Below are 19309 nucleotides of genomic sequence, written 5' to 3'. Positions count from 1 at the left end.
CTGACCAAACCAGTCGGCTCAGGTCCTGCAAGCTGACAAGGTAGAACAGTTTGGGCAGAAACTGCCATGCAGTCAGTCCTTTCTGCAGCTTGCTTTGTGAACCTTGTTTGATAATTTTAGAAGCAAATGTATTGCAGTTCCTGCCCTAGAAAAATATATTTAATGCTGTATTTAGCATTTGCTTTCTTCATTCTTTTAAATTCTGGGAGAAAGTGGAGTGGGTGAAACTGTCTTCCTTTACTGGGACACTAATAAGCAAGAACAGAGGAGAAACTAAGGGCAAGGTTATCCAGACCTTGGTTTTTGTAACAATAAGCATTTTTGTTTTCTTGAGGGTAATCTCTCTAGCTTCCGAGTTTTTATTTCTTTAAGAAAGGAGAACTGAAATTGCACACAGAGTGTACAGCAGAAACATGGGTTTGCTAGAGTGGTGACAGATACCTGCATCTATTCAGTGTGAAGTACTACATACTTACAGTAAAAGGGGGTTATATAATTTATATAATGATGAATTAAAACAGCTTTAGGGTTTGTTGCCTATTTTATCACTGGGGTGGGGAAGGAGAGGAGTCTTGTTTGAACTTTGCTTTAAATATTGAGTTGCTGAGGAAGGTGGTGGCAAAGGCAGGCTTCAGTCTGTAATTTGGATGCTTTGTGGGTCTGAATATCAATTCTGAACAGGGAGCAAAAGTTAATGGGAAGAACTAAGTCTGATGTCAAATTTTAAGCCACTCAAATTTTAGGAGGAGCCTGACCCCTCTTTGGAAGTGGGGGGGAGGGTGTGTGTGTGTGTGTGTGTTTGGGTGGTGTGTTGTGTTTTTTTCCTTTTCTTTTTTTTCTCCCAGAGGAATGGATAAGGGAATGAACAAATAAGATGTGTTTTAAAATTCAGCACCTTAGTGATACTTTTCTCTTTAAAGTTGAGTAATACTGCAAAGGGAAATCTTGTTGAAGAAATTGCCATCCATTATTATGAGAGCAGGTCATTCATTAATGCTAGGTCTGCTGGATTGTTGCTCAGACATGTAATGTTATGTTCTACTTGCTCGACTATGTAGCAGTGAGTTCTTGAATACTGCAGCAGTAACTGTTTATAATTACTTTTATTTTTGTGTTAAAATCAAGTTTTCAGGAGTTGATAAGGATATTCTTACAGGAATTATTGGGGAATATTATATTTTCTTACCGCCTGAAAACAAGCATCTCTGCTATGACAGAAATGGAAGGTCCCAAATAGCAGTCTTGACTATAACTCAGTGATGGTATGAGTTTGTCGTATCATGTTAAAGATGGACTGTTCAAGGGAAAGTATTTCAAATGGAAGCCTGATGCCATTTCTAAAATTCCTGTGGCTTTTGGCAGACCCATCACAGTGTTTTTTGAAATTAACAGGCAATGAAGCTCCTGTTCCTGGGTCTTAAATCAGTGCTACCTGTGTCTGGAAGTGTTTCTTTTATTCTGGGAGCCTCAGCAGTCTATAGACGTAGGCATAGATGACTGACTGAATAAAATAGGTGAAATTTATTTTCAGTAAGTTTTCTATTGCTATCTACTCAGTCTTTCAGTGTCTGTTTTGGAGGCATGACAGAATTCTTTACAAACTGTAAGTTGATGAAACTTGACTTTTGCTTTGTAATTAATGCACAGCTGTATCTACATGACAGACATGCTCCTGTAATTTTTTTTTCTTTGTCAGTAAGTCCTACCCTTTCCCTAGTGGAGCAGAGCTTTTACAGGCTGTTGGATTGCATTCAGTATGTTATTGTCAAGGGCACATTGGCAAACTGTGACATTATTTTCCTGGGATGGACAGGAAGGCAGAAAGCTAAGCCAGCCTTGTTGAAAGTGTAAGATAGTTGCAAAGTAAAAAGCCTTGAACCTTATGATCATAAAGATTACATTGTCAGGTCATGTTTTTCCTCTTGGAAGTCTATTCCTGTTATCAGTTTGAAAAGATAAAATATGAGTTGTTTCTATGCATAACCATTCTTATCATTGTTCATAGTAGTTGGAAGTACAAAAATGTAGACCTATAAAAAATGCTTAATGTTAACCACATAGATTACATATATAAACCTCCTGTATCTATAATCATCCATAAGTAAACTTGCACAAGCAAACATGGATAAGCCAACCCTTTCAACAAACTTCTCTGGTAGGAGGTGTGTTAAAATAAGTAAACTGCACATAGAGAAAGAAGTTCTCTTTTGGCCTTCTGGCTGTGTTTGATTTCTTTTTCGCAGCACAGGTATCTGCTACTTTCATATACAGGTTATTTTGTCATTTTGGAAAAAAGATAGGAAGGCTTGTTTAAAAGCGGTGCAAGATGGGTTTCTCTGGGTTTGAATGCTATTAGCTGCTGTGAAATGCAAAACCAGACTCTTGGGTAAAAGTAAATGGGAGTTATTTCTCAGTAATTCTTGAGTAAGATATGTGCAGCTTGTCTGGAGGAATGCTATACTAAGCAGCAGCAGTGGGAAAATACCTAGATATTGATGAGGTGCTAGGAAAAAAATCAAAACTTGAGCTATGCTTTGAATATGTTGCACTGGTGTGAGGGAGGGACTGGGGTTCCCCAGGATCAAGACCACAACAGCTGGCTTCTTCCACTGCGTCTGCTTACAATGACTCCCTCTTCCACTCTTGTCTTGGCCTTACTCTTAACTCCAGGGTCCATTTTTGTTTTGCTCTTGCCTGGATGCCAGCCTAGGGTCGTCAGGACTGTAAGGGCTAGGAAGCTTCTGTGACTCACTTGTGCTGCCCTGAAGGGGTATTGCATAGCAAGAGCCCCAAAGACTACAGTTTGTAGCTGTTTAGTTACACTATGGAGGTGATCAGCAGGCCCAGAGGCCTGCTGATGCAGGTTATACAGGGTGAAAAGCTCTGGATATGCTTCTAAATGCTATTGTGGTAAATCGGACAGTGTTGGAAAAATCAAATTTTATTTAGAAGCTGTAAAATGTTCTGTCAAAGCTTAGGTGCTAATAGCAAAAACCCATCCCTGACACTAAGTAGCACCACCTTCCTTTTCCTGATGCATTACATCTATGCTTTCAAAGCATCGAGGTGGTGTGTTTGGGGTTTTTTTGGTGGTCGTTTTTTGTTGTTTGTTGCTGGTTTTTAATTCTAGTACAAGTGTTCAGTGGGGATGAAATATTTCCAGCTTCTGTAGCTGAAACAATGGATTCACTTTGAAAAACAACTTAAAACAGAGTGACAGATGTTTATTTTTTAAAAACCTACAAATCTACATGAAGTCTCTCTTCCTGGTACTTTTCATCTGGAAATTATCATTGGTTTCTGGGGGAGAAGATTTGTTAAGTTTTTAACTTTAAATCCTTCAATTGGTCCTGAATTTGCTGACCTCATAATGGCCCTGTGATATAGTCTAAGATACAACAACAGTATCCTCTTAGAAATAGTAACTGATTTATGATCAGAAAGGTCTACTCACAGGTGAATAGTAGGCACTGTTTTGAATGTAGGTTGAAATAAAGTATTAATCAGTTTATGTATATGTATTAATTTTTAAAAAGGAAAATGATGGGTGTTTTGCCATACTTAATAAGCACTTTGGTTTGAGGAACTCTGCAGTTAACTTTCAGCCTCAAGTGAAATTTTTACAGCTGAAATAAATCCTCCACAAAAATGGTCTAGTGGAAGTGACTGCAAGCCTTTAGTCGAAACACTAGAATGGACACAATTATAAAAATTGAATAAATACTTGAAGGACTGTAGCAAGAGGTACCTTTCCAAATATGATGATTTCTTTAGAACAAAACCCCAAAACAACAACAAAAACATTGCTAGTCATGCATCCAAACGTTTAAATACAACAAATAAAGAGCAATTAGAAGGGGCCATGATAGACTCCATCTTACTTCTAAACTCTACCCTTTAAAAGATTGATTTTTAAGAACTAGCTGTTGACAGAAGGCAGGGCTCCTGCCAGCCTGACAGCTCGCCGTTGGCACAGCATGATGGGGGACATTTCAAAAGGGCAGGTGTCCAAGGTGGCTTTCTTGCCTGTTCAGAGTTTCTGTGGCTTGTATGTTGGTTCCTCAAAGTTATGCAAATGCCAGGCTTGAAGTGTAAAGGTATTTTTCCTGTGCTTTAAATTGATTGTGCAAATCAAAATAATTAACACTTCCTGCATTTTACTTGTTCTCAGGATCTCAGATTGCTAGTGTTTTGAATACATTTGTAATAGGTGCTCATAAGACAAACAGCCAGAATTATTTTTTGGCTGTACAAGAAGTGAATTATGATAAAATAGTTTCATGGCTGATAACAGAATGCTGATAAATGGCGCTGTTTTTTCCTGTGTTTGTCTCCCAAAGCTGTCCAAAGAGAGCAGGGACAAGAAACTGTCTTCATTGTAAACAAAACTAGATCTCTCCTGTGACAGGGCATTTCCCCAACCTGTCTCCTGCTTGTTTATACAGGTGCCTATAGAGGAATGTGGGTATTTTAAGTAAAGTGTCAGACCTGATAAACACAAGAGTGAAGGGGTCACATTCTAGAAATGGTGCTCACCATCAACACTGCAGTATTTTAAAGCTGCAGGTATAGGCCATTATTTTCCTTTCCTTGTGTATTGCCAGCACTGGGCATACAGACTTGTAAGCATTCTTTGAATGTGTTTGTGTATTTAGCTGCTGGGCTTTTCTTCATGGTTCAGTTCTTCCTCCATTTCAAAGTTCTCTCATTTTCACAGGAAGAATTTCACATACCAGGGTTACATATGTGTTGTTTTTAAAATCACATACTTTTTCATTCTGTTATCTACATCTGCATCTTGTGTCTCTTCCTGTTTTGTGGATATGATATTTTATAAGCAAAAAAAAATTTTGGAAGACATGACAATTAACGTAGATACCATTGTGGCGGCAGAAGTCTGCGGCTCCAATCCTCTCTGATATAAGAATCCCAAAGTTTGCCTTTGCTCTTGGCCATGGGGGGTCATCAGGGACAGCAGGGTGAGAGCTGGAGACTGTCTGAACAGATGCTTTTCGTCAACAAACATCCTTTTCATCTCCTTTTGAAAGCACATTTTCTTGGTAGCAATATCAACATCCCTGCTAAGGGTAGGAAGTCATGGTGTTTACTCTCATAGTAAAAGGGGTATGATTTTTTTAATACATGTTGGAATCATGGTTTGAGGGCATTTTGAGAACTCTTTGCTTATCCATGGTAGGCAGCGTTAAGTATACCTGTATTTTGAAAAGCTTATGTCCGCCATTTATAAGAAAATGTGGCATTGATAGTTTTTATTTTATGTGCCGATTCCTGCTATTGCTATATAAAAATGTTAAGATGTATACTTTATGGACATTCAGTTCCTGCAAGTACTACAGACTGATCCAGAGGGGTTGTTCAGGGTTATGTCCAGTCACACTGGCCTGCTGACAGCAACTGAAGCAGATCTCTTCTTACTGACTGTTCTTGAAAGACTTCGTCTTAAAATGACCGTCTCCATTTTCAAGGCTTCATTTTCAGCTATTTATCTAGTTTTTAAGGGCACCTGAAACTCAGAAAGAAATGCCTGCTATTTATGTAAATAATATAGGCTTAAAACTAGGGTTTAAATCCTGAGCACAGCATAGCTGACTCTGTGGATGGGTGTGTGAAATACATTTTTGGTTGAAATGTGTAAAATTGTTGTGAAATTTTCAAGTGTATTTGCTAGTTCTAAAATATTTATGGGTTTTGGTGTTTTGTTTTTTTCCTTCCAATGGAGGTCTGATGAGATGGCAAGTTTCTTAAGGGGTGAATAAATAACAACAATAAATGATAAAACTAGTAAACAGGAAAGAGAAAACCTGAGAGAGAAGCTGGAACAGACTGTCCAAGTTTGAGCAGAGGAAGCGTGTTTTTGAAGAGGTCTTTTCTTAGTGGATTTTTTGGCTGTATTTCTTACATGTGTGCAAAGCCTAGTGCCTTTTTTCAGTCATGACGTAAGTACTTCTTGTGTAACTGAAGAAATTGTATTTTTCCTGTCTAGCTAAACTTTCCCATTTCCACTTAAACATGCACTGCCAAGTGGAATCACGTTCATACAGCCATTCTGGGATCTGAGTACAAAAGATTTATGTTTAGGTTTATTCAGCTCAGGGAGACTTTTACTGTGAATAGATGTGTAGTTTTTATTCTCCTTGGCTGCAGATGATATGGAGGCAAGGTGTTAAAGAAAGCCACTTGAGTTTAATGAGAACAGCTTCAGCTTTATGCTTAGGTTTTGATTTTGTAAACATTTTTTTCTTTTTTTCTTTTTAATGTTGCTTTGGACAGCCAGAGTCTTTTGGAAAACTTGCACTGTGTGGAATGTGTAGTCTCCCTGCTGAAATTAAAACTCAGAGGGGGTAACGGAATACTCCCTGCTGTCAGTGCATTGCCAGCCTGAAGAAAAAAACAAACATGCTTACTGAGAACAATGAACATTCCTTGAAACCCTAGGAGACTGGTTTGGGTTTTTTTTAAGACAAAAAAAAAAAAAAGATACTGGTTTTGTCTTCAGGCCTAGGTCGTAGGGCATAGGGGCTTCTCACCCTTTATTATTAAGTTGGTGCCTTGCCTGGAGTGTAAGTGCCACAACTGGTTGGCATCTATGTTTTGGAGTGTAAAATGTGTCCTCCTAAAATACTCGTACCCCTCTACCCCATTTGACCTCATGCCTACAGTTCTGGTGATTCAGCTGTGATTTTCATTAATGTTTTTGCACTGCTTTTCTAACCTATTGGGCTTCAGACCTCCAAACAGTATACTAAATAGTAGCCCAGAAATGCATCTGAACACTTAAAAGACGTGCGATAGTTTGTTAGGAAGCTTGAGATGAATGAGCCTCAGGTTGCCTGTTTCCTTTTTCAACTCTGACTTAAAAGTTGCTTGAATGGCAGCCGCTCTTGACATCCCTGAATTGAAATCTTTCCTTGCATATAAGCCATTTCCAATGCTGCTCCCATGTTTTCAACTTCACTGAAGATTGGCAGCAATAATTCGGTATTCTCATAAATTCTTGATGTTCAGATGGTATGCAAGCAGGTCAGAGGGCAGGTCATAGCTTGAGAACTAGATACATAATGATGTAGAAACTTGCTCTGTCTTTAATTATCTGTGTTTTTATTAAGATAAGTTCTAGAAATAAAGTTGCCTGATTAGTATTAATAATGAACTTTTTAGAATGGGATATAAGACTAAGCATTTTTCATATTATTCTTTTTGGCTTAGATTTACAGGCCTGAAGATTTTTAAGAACATTTATCCTGAACTTGCATAAAGAGAGCTCTTATCTGCTTGCAGTGAGATTGCTGTGGTGTATGAGATCATCCTAATGTACTCTCATCAAGAAATACTGCTTTTTCTATTAGGTTATTTGAGTTATACTTCTGTTCCTGGGGTGTTCCTAAAACTTGTACTGTGAGCTTCAGAATTTGTGCAGTTAAGTTTCCTCTGGATTTATCTTGTTGTTGATAGACTTTGGTGCCTCAAAAGATGGCAGTTCTTAGTGCCTGACGGAAATAACTTTATTTTCTAGACCAGCTTGTTAAGAAGAATTTGGGGGCTTCATTGCATGCCAAATTTCTGGAGTTGGCAGTCTATATGGTTAATACTATTGGTTACCTTCTCTAGAGAACCAGATTTTAAGATGCCTGCCCAAAACTCTGTTTGCGAGCATGATTACCTGTACAATATTGACCACATCTCGAGATCACAGATGCTTTTGATTCCTAAATTTCCATCAAGTTTTCTTGCTTTCTCAGGACACTTTCTCCTTTCAATTTCTTTCCTGTTCTAATTGTGTCTGTATCATTACTCTTTCCTTACACCATTTTTGAATCATAGAATCATGGACAGGGTTAGGCTTGGAAGGGACCTTAAAGAGCATCTAGTTCCAATCCCCCCCGCCAGGACCAGGTTGCTCAAAGCCCTGTCCAACCTGGCCTTGAACACTGCCAGGGATGAAGCAGCCACAGCTTCTCTGGGCAACCAGTGCAGGTGTCTCACAACCCTCATAGTGAAGAATCTAATCTAAATCTTCCCTCTTTCAGCTTGAACCCATTCCCCCATGTTCTGGTCCTACATGCTCTTGTAAAAAGTCTTTCTCCAGATTTCTTGTAGGCTGCCTTTAGATACTGGAAGACTGTTATAAGGTGTCCCCTGAGCCTTCTTTGTAAATTACTTTTAAGCAGTTAATTATTGTATTACATACTGTGTGAAACCAATACTGAAAGTTCGTTAACTTATTTTAAAGGTGGCACTATGCAACCTCAATAATTCTGCCGTTTGATATGCTTTTTCTTCAGATTGAAGATGGGAGCAAAGCTGCAGCTGTAGACAAGTTACTGGCTGGGGATGAAATTGTTGGCATCAATGATGTGGGCCTCTCTGGCTTCCGACAAGAAGCGATCTGTCTGGTGAAAGGTTCACACAAGACGCTGAAGCTTGTAGTAAAAAGGTAAGATTGTGTTGTTCATCTGGAAATATGTTCTGGGCTATAAGCTACTGGGCAACTAAATTTGCCAAGGCTTGGCACGATAATGACTTTCATTCAGTGCTACTAATGTGCATATTGTATGGTGTTACCTCCTCCTCAAAACACAGACCTTTTATGGAAGAAGACGTGGGGAGAGGTAGCCTGTTAATCAGCGCAAAAACTGAGGCAGCGTATTCTGTGAATACTGTTGCAATGTGGTGAGTTGGGACTGTTCCTTTCTGTCCTCCTGAAGTGCAGTGCCTGAAACGGGCTGTCCAGCCCTCCCTGCTTCCCTGCCTTTGGTTTGCAGATATGGACAATGCTTTTTAATGTGTTTTCTGTGCAGGCCAGTTGTGTTGTGAGGAGTGGGTTACATGGGAAGCATTTGAAAAAGCATTTTCCCCACTTAGTGAAAATATTAGAGGTTTGAAGTATTTCTTACGTGGCTTCAGTAAAGACTGCTTTCAGTCAGTTACTAGTAAAGGGGAAAAACTGAAACAGTTTATCAAAACAGAACACATTTCTGTCATGGAAACTTTTTGTTTTGTCGTTTTGACTTACGACTTCTAGGTTCACACTTTTTTTACTAGCTTGAATTAAGTATAAGTTTCATAAAATAATTTTGACAAAAGTGAATAAATGTTAAAGGAGGTTAAATCTTGTAACTTCTAAGAAAACCCTCAAACCAGGAAATTTGAACAAGAAATTTTTTGCATTAATTTTCTACTCTGATAAATCAGAACCTTCTAATGAATTTCTTTTATCAAGTTACACCAACCAGTCTTTCATGTGAGGATTTTGGGTGTCTCTTTTAGAATACTTAAAAGTAAATTAAAAAAAAAGTCACAGAACAGAAATGCTGAGAATTGGGGTTTGACAGGTATGATGATCCAGTCTATAAATATAACCACTGTTTGAGGATGTCTTAATGAGGACTGTCACAAAAGCATGCTTTTCACCTTTGGTTTAAGAAGGGCATTTTTGACAGAAGGAATTATGGGAACCTGAATCTCTTTCACAGGTGACAGTTTATATCCTCAATAGCTACCAACAGCTACTTACAGAAGCTCTCCCAAAATTCTTATAGCACTAAAGCTAATAAAATGCATTCACAACTATTATAAATCATGATGTTCAGCAGTTTCAACTTGCGCTGGATGTTCTAGTAAAAGCACTTTTGTTAGCAGAGGTTACATCAGCTGTTTCTGTCACAGAAAGGGAGAACTTCAGGGTTGAGAAGTTTTATAGACGTTGAAGAATCTGCCAAGACAGCTAGTCTTAATTACGATGAAAAACTTCAGACCAAGTGGGAAGAGTCCCTCTTTCTTCGTGCTTTTCAGTTTCATGGTGGTAACTTGCTCAGAATCTGTGAATTCTTATCCATCTTTGCAAACGACAGAATATTTGATGCTGAAATATCCTCAAGAGAGACACAGCTATGCCATGCTTGTCATCCATGAGCACTTCACACATGTGATTTTAGAGAACTTTCATACAGCTCATCAAGCACCGATTTTCTGCTGGGGATTTGTAGCCATTCTCTGTAGGCAACAGAGCCCCATTGCTATGCATGCCTGTGTGCGGTTTGGTGCAGAGCTGATAGATTTTCATCAGTCCTTTCTCATCTCTCCTCTTTTTCCTTCCCTAGCACATGCGCAGTGGGCAAAAGCAACATAGCTCTTCTAGCCAAGAGGCTGAAATAGTGGCTGTTGTTAGGGAAAAAAAAAAATAATTGTCTTGAGTTCATAAAGACTTCCATAGCTCCCAGAATGGGCAGAATTGTTTTGGGTCATTGACAACCCTGAATATTAGATAAAGTTTCCTAAAACTTACTGAATGAAATTAGCCAGGGTTTTTGTCTATGGTTTTTCAACTTTGCTCTTTGTCTTGGAAAGTTGCCTTAGGACATCAGTCCTTTGACGGTCAGAAACCTTTTAACACCCAGTTTCATTTTATTCTTGGCCAGCTTGTTCTCATGCACTGATGTCTGTGTGCTGAAATAGCTTTTCTTTTCCTGTTGGAAATTCAAATGATGCAGGTTTTTATAAAAGCCTTGTTGCATGCTTGCTTTCAGAAGTTATGGTTTGAACAACAGTATTGTTTTGTGTTGTTTGCCCTAAATCTTAGGCTGAATTTTTATGAGTGCTTTAAACAGTCCTGTCTTCAAGCAAACTAGTTGTTTAGTCTTTATATAAGCACTCCTGCAGGTCTGGATTGAATTGGATCAGGGAACTGCTCTGACTGCAAAATTACTTGGGGAACTAGGTTTTCAGCTGAATAGGACCACCACTTTTCAGAGGCAGTCTGCACTTTAATTAATTACAGCAATCTTGAAATGGCTGCCTTAAAATTTTTAGACTATTTCAGTCTTATTTAGATCCACTCTTACTGTTCTCTGGGGAGACTGAGGATAGTCCCACAATTCCCTTTTACTGAGTGACATACAAGGTGCAAGTACTGAGCTGCAAGTCACTGTAGCAGCTTTTTGTCGGCTTGCCCTGTGTCCTTTGTCTAACACTGGTGCTTCTCTGTAGCATTGGCTTGACATTTTATTCCTTGTGGGTGTCAGTGTGATAATCCGACGCACAAAATAGACAAATAGTTTGAAGTTCAACAACTCAGTCCTGAAGATTAAAAGAAACTTCGCTTTAATCCTTGCTATCTGTGAGAGTTAGCTTTTGAAGCCAAGATCTAGGTTTTTTGTTGGAATTTTGTTTCCCCTAGGGTTGTTTTTCTCGAGTCATCTTGAAGTGAAAAGCAAACTTCTTTTAAAACTATCATGATGTGGAAAAACTGTTTTATAACAAAATTATTCTGAAAATTAGAGGAGTTCCTTCCTATTAATGTCAGTAGCGTTAATCTAGAAAAATCAGGTTTTACTTGTCACTGCTGAGAAGAGCGTCCATGTAGAATTCCTCCATTTGGGTCACTCCTTCATGTAGTAATGCCACATCCTGGTCTAATATTGATCTGACTGTACCTGGGAAGCAGTAAGGCATACTGTTTTTAGTTGAGAAGTCTAATGTATCTACAGCCAAGATCCCATTAAAAAGTTCTGCTATAGTGAGTAACAATTCATTCACAATAATTACCATTGTGCCTGTGGCAAAGGTTTCTCAAGGGGCTGGTGTTCAGCAGTGGTAGATGGCTTCCACAAAATCATTTTTACCCACTGTTTTTTAAAGAACCTGATGGTTGACTTGCATAGGGAAAATAACATTGGTCTCTACATAAAAGTGCTTGCAGTGCTAAATACTCAGCATAAATGTGCTGGCTGTCAGCATGCATGGTTTGCTGAATTTTTTGGAAATGTTGCACAGTTGTGGTCTAAACCAAATCAGGACTGTGCGACTGGCTCAACAACAAACCATGATATTTAAGGAGCTTGCATATACTGACGGTTGAACAAGTGCGGTGTGCTTTTGGTTTTAGATTAAGAGGACTTGGAAGGCTTAGTGTTGTTTTCTCAAGTGGATTTGTCAAAACAACACATCTAAATTACATGCTAATTCTTCAGCGTAGTTCTCAGTTGTTTCTTGAGTAGATCCTTTCTTAGGAAAAGGGAAAGGAAAATGCTTATGGTATTTCTTACAGGAATTGTATGTGAATGTCTTGGTTTTGAAAAGATGTGTGCATGTTTGTATACACACATGTAGAATTGCTGTACGTATTGATACTGAGGTGGTTACAGTATTCTGTATGATTTAGCTGTTCTGCATACACTTCTAACTTAAATTCCCTTTTCATTATTAAATATAATCTCTCCTCATTTGCACAGGTTAGACATAAGTGTATTCCACAAATCCATGAAAGTTTGGAATAATTTTTCACTCTGAATTCATGAGACACGTTAAACTGTTAAATACTGACACATAGGTGACACCGTTTGTGGTTTATGAATGTTAAAGGGAGGGTGGGATTATATGGCCTTTGGGAGCCACCCTAAGAAGTTATACGGGGTTGTCCTGTTGGCTGATTGAATCATCTGTTAGTGGCAGTGGAAGCAGATGAACAAGAGAGGGAGTAGCCGTGGACGACTTTACCCTCAGGGTCTGCTGATGACAGGAAGCTGGACTGTCAGTTTAACTTGACCAAATCTGAATGTACTGCCAGTGCGTGACAACCAGCCTTAAAGCTCTGGAGTTGTTCTGGCCGTGTCATGTATGCATGGGAGTGGATGTGTTTTCCTTCCCATAGCATTTCATTTTGGTGCCTTTATGTGGTGGAAGTGCAAGCTGGTTTTGCAGTGCTGAGGTATCCCAAGGGACTGAGGAGGGAGAGAGGGAAAGCAAACACTTCCCATCAGAAGCATCATTTGAATGCTGAAATTTACTGTGCAAGATCTTAATAAGGGAAGTGAACATTGTGATACCTGAACTACAAACACCTGGACATGGAAAGTTAGGGTAATTTTTATTTGCATGGCACTTCATGAAGACAGCCAGCCATTTAACTGAAGCACTGTAGAACAAGAGTGTTTAATGAACGTCACAAGGGCTCCAAAGATGTTCAGTATTGCTTCAGAGACCTAAGACCTGAGCAGAAATCTGGGAATAAAGATCTGACAGTCAGTTACAGTGTTCAGATGGGAGATTACTGAATTTTTGCTATGTTCTGAGTGGAAACATGCTCAAGACCGCTAGTGACCTTTCTGCAGCAGATACTGTGTAACTCACCAAGGCGATCCAGTCTTAACCCATCTGTGACTTGTGGAGCAGCTAGCTGTGCTCTTTGTAGCTCCTTGTGGCTGGAGTACTCTGTGAAAGTTGGCAATATCAATTTGTGAGATGACTTGGGAAGATCAGGAATTTATGTTTCCTGTATAGTTAAAATACACCAATGGAAGACCACAAGTTCTGCCTCTTGCTTGTGTCTGGTCACTTGATAGTTCTAGTTTTATGGGTACTGAAATAGTATAGGAAGCAAGTAGAAAAATGCATGTAGTTTTGCAGATTTTAAGCAAGTATTCTACATATTTAATCCACTGATATGGTTAAATATTGCTCAATAAACCAATGCATTTGTGGAGTACCACTGTTGAGTAGGATTAAAATCTATTTTGCTGATAAACTTGATTTCATTGCTTCTGGAACTAGTGTTTGCTACAGCAGAATGAATATAAGTGATTTCTCTTTTGCTGCCCAGTAGCCGTAATTCTTCCTTTCTAAAGATTGGCCTTGTCCTTAACTGACCAAGAACAGTTTTTTGTTGTTTTTTTCCTAGTGCCTGTATTTTCAGCCAGACTTTAGAAATGGGCAGGGAACTGCAGTAGGGCTTTCCAGGGCTGTATCTGCTTGCACATTCCATTGCTGTAAGAAGAAGGCAGGTTTGATAGCCCCTCGCTACCCTTTTTTCTTGGAATTAACAGGAACAGCATGTACCTCTGCAGATCTTCAGGATACACACTTTGGGAGTGGATATTTGTTAACAGATGCACACAGCTTTAAAGTTGAAGGCTTGAACATTTCTGTGTGAGTGCAGTCAGTGGAAGGGCTGGGCTGTTGAATTCCCATTTTGCAAATTAACTTGAGAACTGCGTCAGTGTGCTGCTGTAGGCCCACTCTTCTGCTCTGAACAGGATGGCTGGTTTTAAATATGTGCCAGATAGAATGGCCTGCCAGCCCCTGCTGCCAGCCAGGTCTTGTGATGAAGAGAGGAGCAAGCCATGTGTGTCAGGATATGTGACAGGGCATCACCAGGCTGCGGTCTCTGTCTCTCCTTTGGTGCTGCTGGTGAGCTATCATGGCTCACAACAGGATGGCAGGAACCAGATAAGCAGAAGCATAACACATTGTGTGAATTCCCCAGCACCTGCAGGCCTGGTTCAGGAGCCCTTGGGGTGGATAACCTGTGTTCTAAGGAGTGCCTAGCAATCCCAGCAGGATCTATCTGTGAAGGAGTGTTTAGTAGAACAACGGCCAAATAAGCCGTTCTGTACGTGCATGCTCAGTGGGGTTCCACAGGGGAGGCCAGCTGGCATGGAGCTCCCCTCCCTTCAGGCATGCCACCAAACCCGGCGCTGGCCAAGCTTCCACGGTGCTCCTTCTCCTTCAGTTATGTGATCCTGCGCTACTTACGGAAGGAATGGATGTGATAAAAGGAGAAGCACACAATTGCATCTTATATTTTTACCAAATTATACCTTTGAAGAGCCCTGACAAGGACTGTTTTCCCTGGTTGCCCAACTGTTGGTGCAGTCACTTAACTAATAGCAGTGTGAATCTGCGTTCCCTTCACCATGACTCTAGCAGTATCACCCAGCTGTTTGGATGTTTCCCATGCCAGCTGTCTTTTTGGTGGGGTGTACATCTAGAAAGCACTTTGATTTCTTAATTTTCTGCTCAGCTCACCTGTTTCATAGTTGCCTTATTGTGATTTGTTTCATGCTGTTAGTGAGACACTAAAAGACACTCGAGTATTCAGATCTTCCAATTGGTGCTGTGTTGTCCCTGGTTTCAAAGAGAAAATTGTTGTCTCGTGGTTTTAGATGTTTGTCTTGTACAACTGTCAGGACTTCCTCAATACACATTTTGTGACTGACTTGGTTTTTTCTTATAGCAGCTTTAATAATTTATTTCTTCACAAATCTAAAAAATGTAGCCTGTAAAGCCTGAATAATGGAAAGTCAAAAATACAACAGGTGTCACCATGTTTTGTCAAGTCAACTCTGTTATGGCAATGTTTGGAGTATAGGAAGGGCATAGATGTTTCCTCGTAGGTAAAAGAAATCCTCTATAATTTGAGTATGTCTATTTAGAAGGTTACTTGTGGCAATGCTATTCAGTTTTGTGAAGTAATTACCAAAATTGGGCAATGTTGCTTTTTTGTGGAATGGAATATGTATCAGATGGTAACAACCTGTGGGTCATGACTGGGTTTTAGGGTTGTTTTTTTTTGCATCAGTCCTGCATGACTTGTCGAAATGGTTAATTTTGAGCATGACTGGTCTCATCGAATTTAGTGAGAGCACTCACATGACTGAAGATGAAAAAGCATACAAGTGCTTACAGGATTTAACCACAGCTTTTTACCAGGTGGTACATTGGATTTATTCTTAGAACTGCTTTTCACTGGTAAATGTCAGTGTAGGTGGTAGAAACTGTGATATATATCCCCTTGTGTGAGAGGGGGAAACTGATGATCCTTCTGAAATGTGGGGGTCTGAAGACTTACCCATTTCACATAGTGCTTTCACATGCACACGCAGAGGAGATTGTGTATAATAATACTGTAAATCTCTGCAGACTCCTGACTGAAACAGAATTGTAACCATTAAAATACATTAAAGACCAAATAAATAATGTTTTTATGTCAGAAATCTTTGCATTTGGAAAATGCTTTTGTATATGTTGGATATGTTTTGAAACATTGAATTGTTTGGGGTTGCTTTTAAGCACTTAAGAGCAATGGGGTTTTTAGGCACTAGCAAGAACTTCGACATGTGCATGTGCAACTTCAGTAGTAATAATACTCCTGTTTCAGTGTGCTGCAGTTCTTAATGTGGTATTTTTATTTCAGGCTACATATTTCACCTCTTGAAGATTAAATGACTGACAAGATTAAGAACTTGACTGCTTCTTAAATGTTTCAGTGTCAAGTAGCCTACCTTATTGAGTGTAGAGATTTTATGCTCTACTTGGTCAAGTAACTACATGTAACAGCTTCCAAATTGAAGAGATTAAAAGAAGGTTTTCAAACAGTTTATGAATCCAACCCTTAACTTCAGAAACAGGACCACTTAAAAGAAGGCCAGGAATGCAAGAGTGTTGCAGCTTTAGTTACTGAATAACTGGACAAATTTGCATTTTATCTTTTACACAAGCAGCCCATTATTTTATGGTCATTGCTGCCCAATCTGCATAATACTGGATCACCTGGTGAAACAAAGTCGGGCACAGAGACACAGCTACCACACTGATGAGTTTTACCGCCCTTGATGCGTTTAGTTCAGCTTCAGGCTGACTGCAGAGGAAGGACAGTGACAAAGCCAGTGTTTGGGGAAATTTCTGCAGGGTTGCAGTTGAAATCAGACTCAGTTCTTTGGTCTGATTCACAGAGCAGCATTGCTGGCTGGTGGGCAGCTGAACCAGGGGTGGCAACTGATGGAAAGAAAGTGCTCCAGGGAATGGTAATGTCTTAAAAATCTGATCTGGCATAGGACTTGTCAGAGCAAAATAGATTTCCCAAATAAAACCTGAAGCATCTCAGCTTGTGGCGTTGTTCTTTGTGGAGGCTCAGTAATTTGCATCATGTGGTTATAGTGTTTTAACCAGGAATGAGACGAGCTAAGGCTGGGCTGTCTCCTGAAATGCCCTGGGACTGGAGGAACTGTCTTTCCTCACTCGAGTTTTTGGGTCACCTTGGACGTGGTTAGGTAAATCACAGCTGAAATAGGTGTGGGAATGCACCACACCTCCGTGGAAACGCTAGTATTTGGAATGTGGTTTCTGAGGAAACTCAGCTGGTTTGGGACAGCTATGGAAGGTTAAGCTCATTGTGGTAAGCCGCTGGGAGGCAAAACACACCCATTGTTTCTGGCCACAAGCAACACAAGGGTTTCCATGGCCGTGTGCTCCAAGGGCATGGCAAGTTCCTTCTTGCTGAAGGCAGCATGTTGGGCTGGTGTAGGCAGCTGTGTGCTACTGTGCTTGCTAACTCTGTCCTGGGCAAAGGCAGTGTGTCCAAAGTCTGCTCTGCTTCCTGTTCCTTGCTCCGGATCCTTCACCTCAGTCGTCATGAGACGGCCTAACCCCCCATCCCCCCTGTGTATTTTGACTCCTGCTGCTGCTGTTATTGTTTTCCATGTCAGAGTTTGCATTTTAATTCACTGTTACTACTGAATGAAGCCTTTTTTTGTATTTACGTTAAAGATTAATTTATTTAGCACTGTACTTACATAGCATGATAATTTCCAAGGAATTTGAAAGTAAACCCTGCTGGAACCACTGTTTATAGCTGTTTTTTTCAGTATGTGAAGCATTTTAGGTGCTTCAAGATGATACTCATTAAAAAACCCAAAACTTTTATTATCCACTAGAGGGATTCTGATACATCATGGCAAAAACTGAGCTAAGAGAATGGCATCAGTAGTTTAATGCTGTCTAACCGTGAAAAGGTAGCAGAATATGCATAAAATAAGGATGGGGGAAAAAGTGTTTATGTATCTTACATAATGAACCACAAATCCCAAGATAAGTACTTCTGTCTCATACATCCAGATGTGCCTCTCTAGTTCCCCAAGGCAGAGCAAGGAAAAACAGTTCTAGAATAGGAAAGCTTTATCATGGTAGTCTATTGTGAATTTAGCAGGCAGAAAGATTGATGGTGTCATACTTTGTACAGCTTAATACCTCATTGTCAACAGTGCATATCTTATTTATAAATTAAATTGCTGTTCTATCCTGCTCAAGCCTGTACAGTTGGGCTGAAGTACAAGGAAAACTGGAGCAAACTGTGATGGTGAAATCCTGATTTGCTCAAGTTAATGACTGAAGGCTTTAAGGGCAGAAAGATGCAATAATTTATTTGCATTTATTTGTTTTCACAGACGGAAGCAGAGCATTTTGCAGGTCATTTTTGTTTGTTTTATGTAAAATTTAACTTAAAATGTTGGCAGATAGGAAAAGAGCTAATCTGCTGTGCTGCGACAAGGTAATACTATACTATACTCCTTCCAGCATGGCTTCTTTTAAAAGAGGCACTGGTGACTGTGGTGCAGAACTGCTGTTTGCTCCCTTTTCAAACACAGGGCGACTGGCAGATGGGAGGTCAGACCAACTGGTTACATGGGAGGAGAAAGCAAAGAGCAACGCTACACACTTGCCATGGTTGAGGGCAAGGTAAAAGGCAATTGCGTAGATCTCTGTGAGAATGTTGGCGGGTGAGAATAGGCATTTAAGGTAGGATATGCTAAAATTCTAGTGATTTGGACAGATAACTATGTCATAGAACATTGTCAGTAGCTTGTCTGTCAAAATAGTGGTTCAATTTGCCATTTTAAGGCATCTGAATACTAATAGGTTGCTTTTATTACTTTGTCTTTTAGAGCCCCTCCTTCCCCTTAGAAATCCCTAAGTTAAGCACATGGTTATCTTTAAGTTAAACACATGCTTATATTTTTATTTTTTTGTTTTCAAGTTCTAGGTCAGGTTTTTTTATGGATACTTTTTGGGAGTCACTTGTTTTATGGTAAGATACTAGAAACTGAAAATGTAAAACCAGGAACTCCTGCTGGTTTTTTGTGGGGAAAAAAATGCTGCAGTTCCATTTGCTGCTTCCAGAAAAATAGGTTTTGTTGTTGTTGTTGTTGTTATTAGAATTTGTCAGCACTTTTCTTGAAAAGGTAAATGAGAACGGAGTACAAGGCATTCAGAGAATGCAAGGAGACCAAAACCAAACAGCAAAGCCACAAACACAGTTTTGATGTTTTAGCTCATTGAATGGAGTTTTAGTGAGTTACAAATGTTCAGAAACCCCCAAGTGCTATTGGAAAACAACCTGTTAATTTCAGTTGTCTCATTTGGAGTGAGTCATTTTAAAGGTGCCTAAAATCCAAAACCTGCTGAGTAATCTCCCTTTGAAAACAAAGGAACGTGTCTCAAAGTCCCTGCACAAAACCAGAGACACCCAGAATCTCTCCTGGCTTCTGAAGATCACAGCTATAGCAATTAAATGTCTGAGGCTTTCTTTTAAATGTGCAAATAAGACTGCCTCACCACAATAGACGTATTTTATTTTTTTTTATTCAGAGTAGGTTCAAGTCTCCCGGTTCCCCATGGTTGAATCCTTTGCTGGGAGCGCTCTCTTGTGGCTATTGTTTTCATTAAACGAGTTAAA

The 19309-nt window shown here is 39.7% G+C and overlaps 1 protein-coding gene across 1 annotated transcript in view; it reads left to right on the top strand.

Moving 5' to 3' along the window:
* Positions 1–19309, top strand: part of SHROOM2 (shroom family member 2) — a 132782-nt gene that overhangs the window by 42169 nt on the left and 71304 nt on the right. Inside the window, exon 2 of the mRNA XM_061366476.1 lies at positions 8304–8455. Within this exon, the coding sequence (XP_061222460.1) occupies positions 8304–8455 (152 nt within the window). The remainder of the gene's footprint in view (positions 1–8303; positions 8456–19309) is intronic.

This window comes from Neopsephotus bourkii, unplaced genomic scaffold (assembly GCF_033783945.1).
Source record: "Neopsephotus bourkii isolate Nb327-2 ecotype Australia unplaced genomic scaffold, CSIRO-AGI_Nbou_v1 NB_1346, whole genome shotgun sequence".
Lineage (NCBI taxonomy): Eukaryota > Metazoa > Chordata > Aves > Psittaciformes > Psittacidae > Neopsephotus > Neopsephotus bourkii.
Note: the sequence above shows the minus strand (reverse complement) of the source record. Positions and strands in the feature narration are given on the sequence as shown.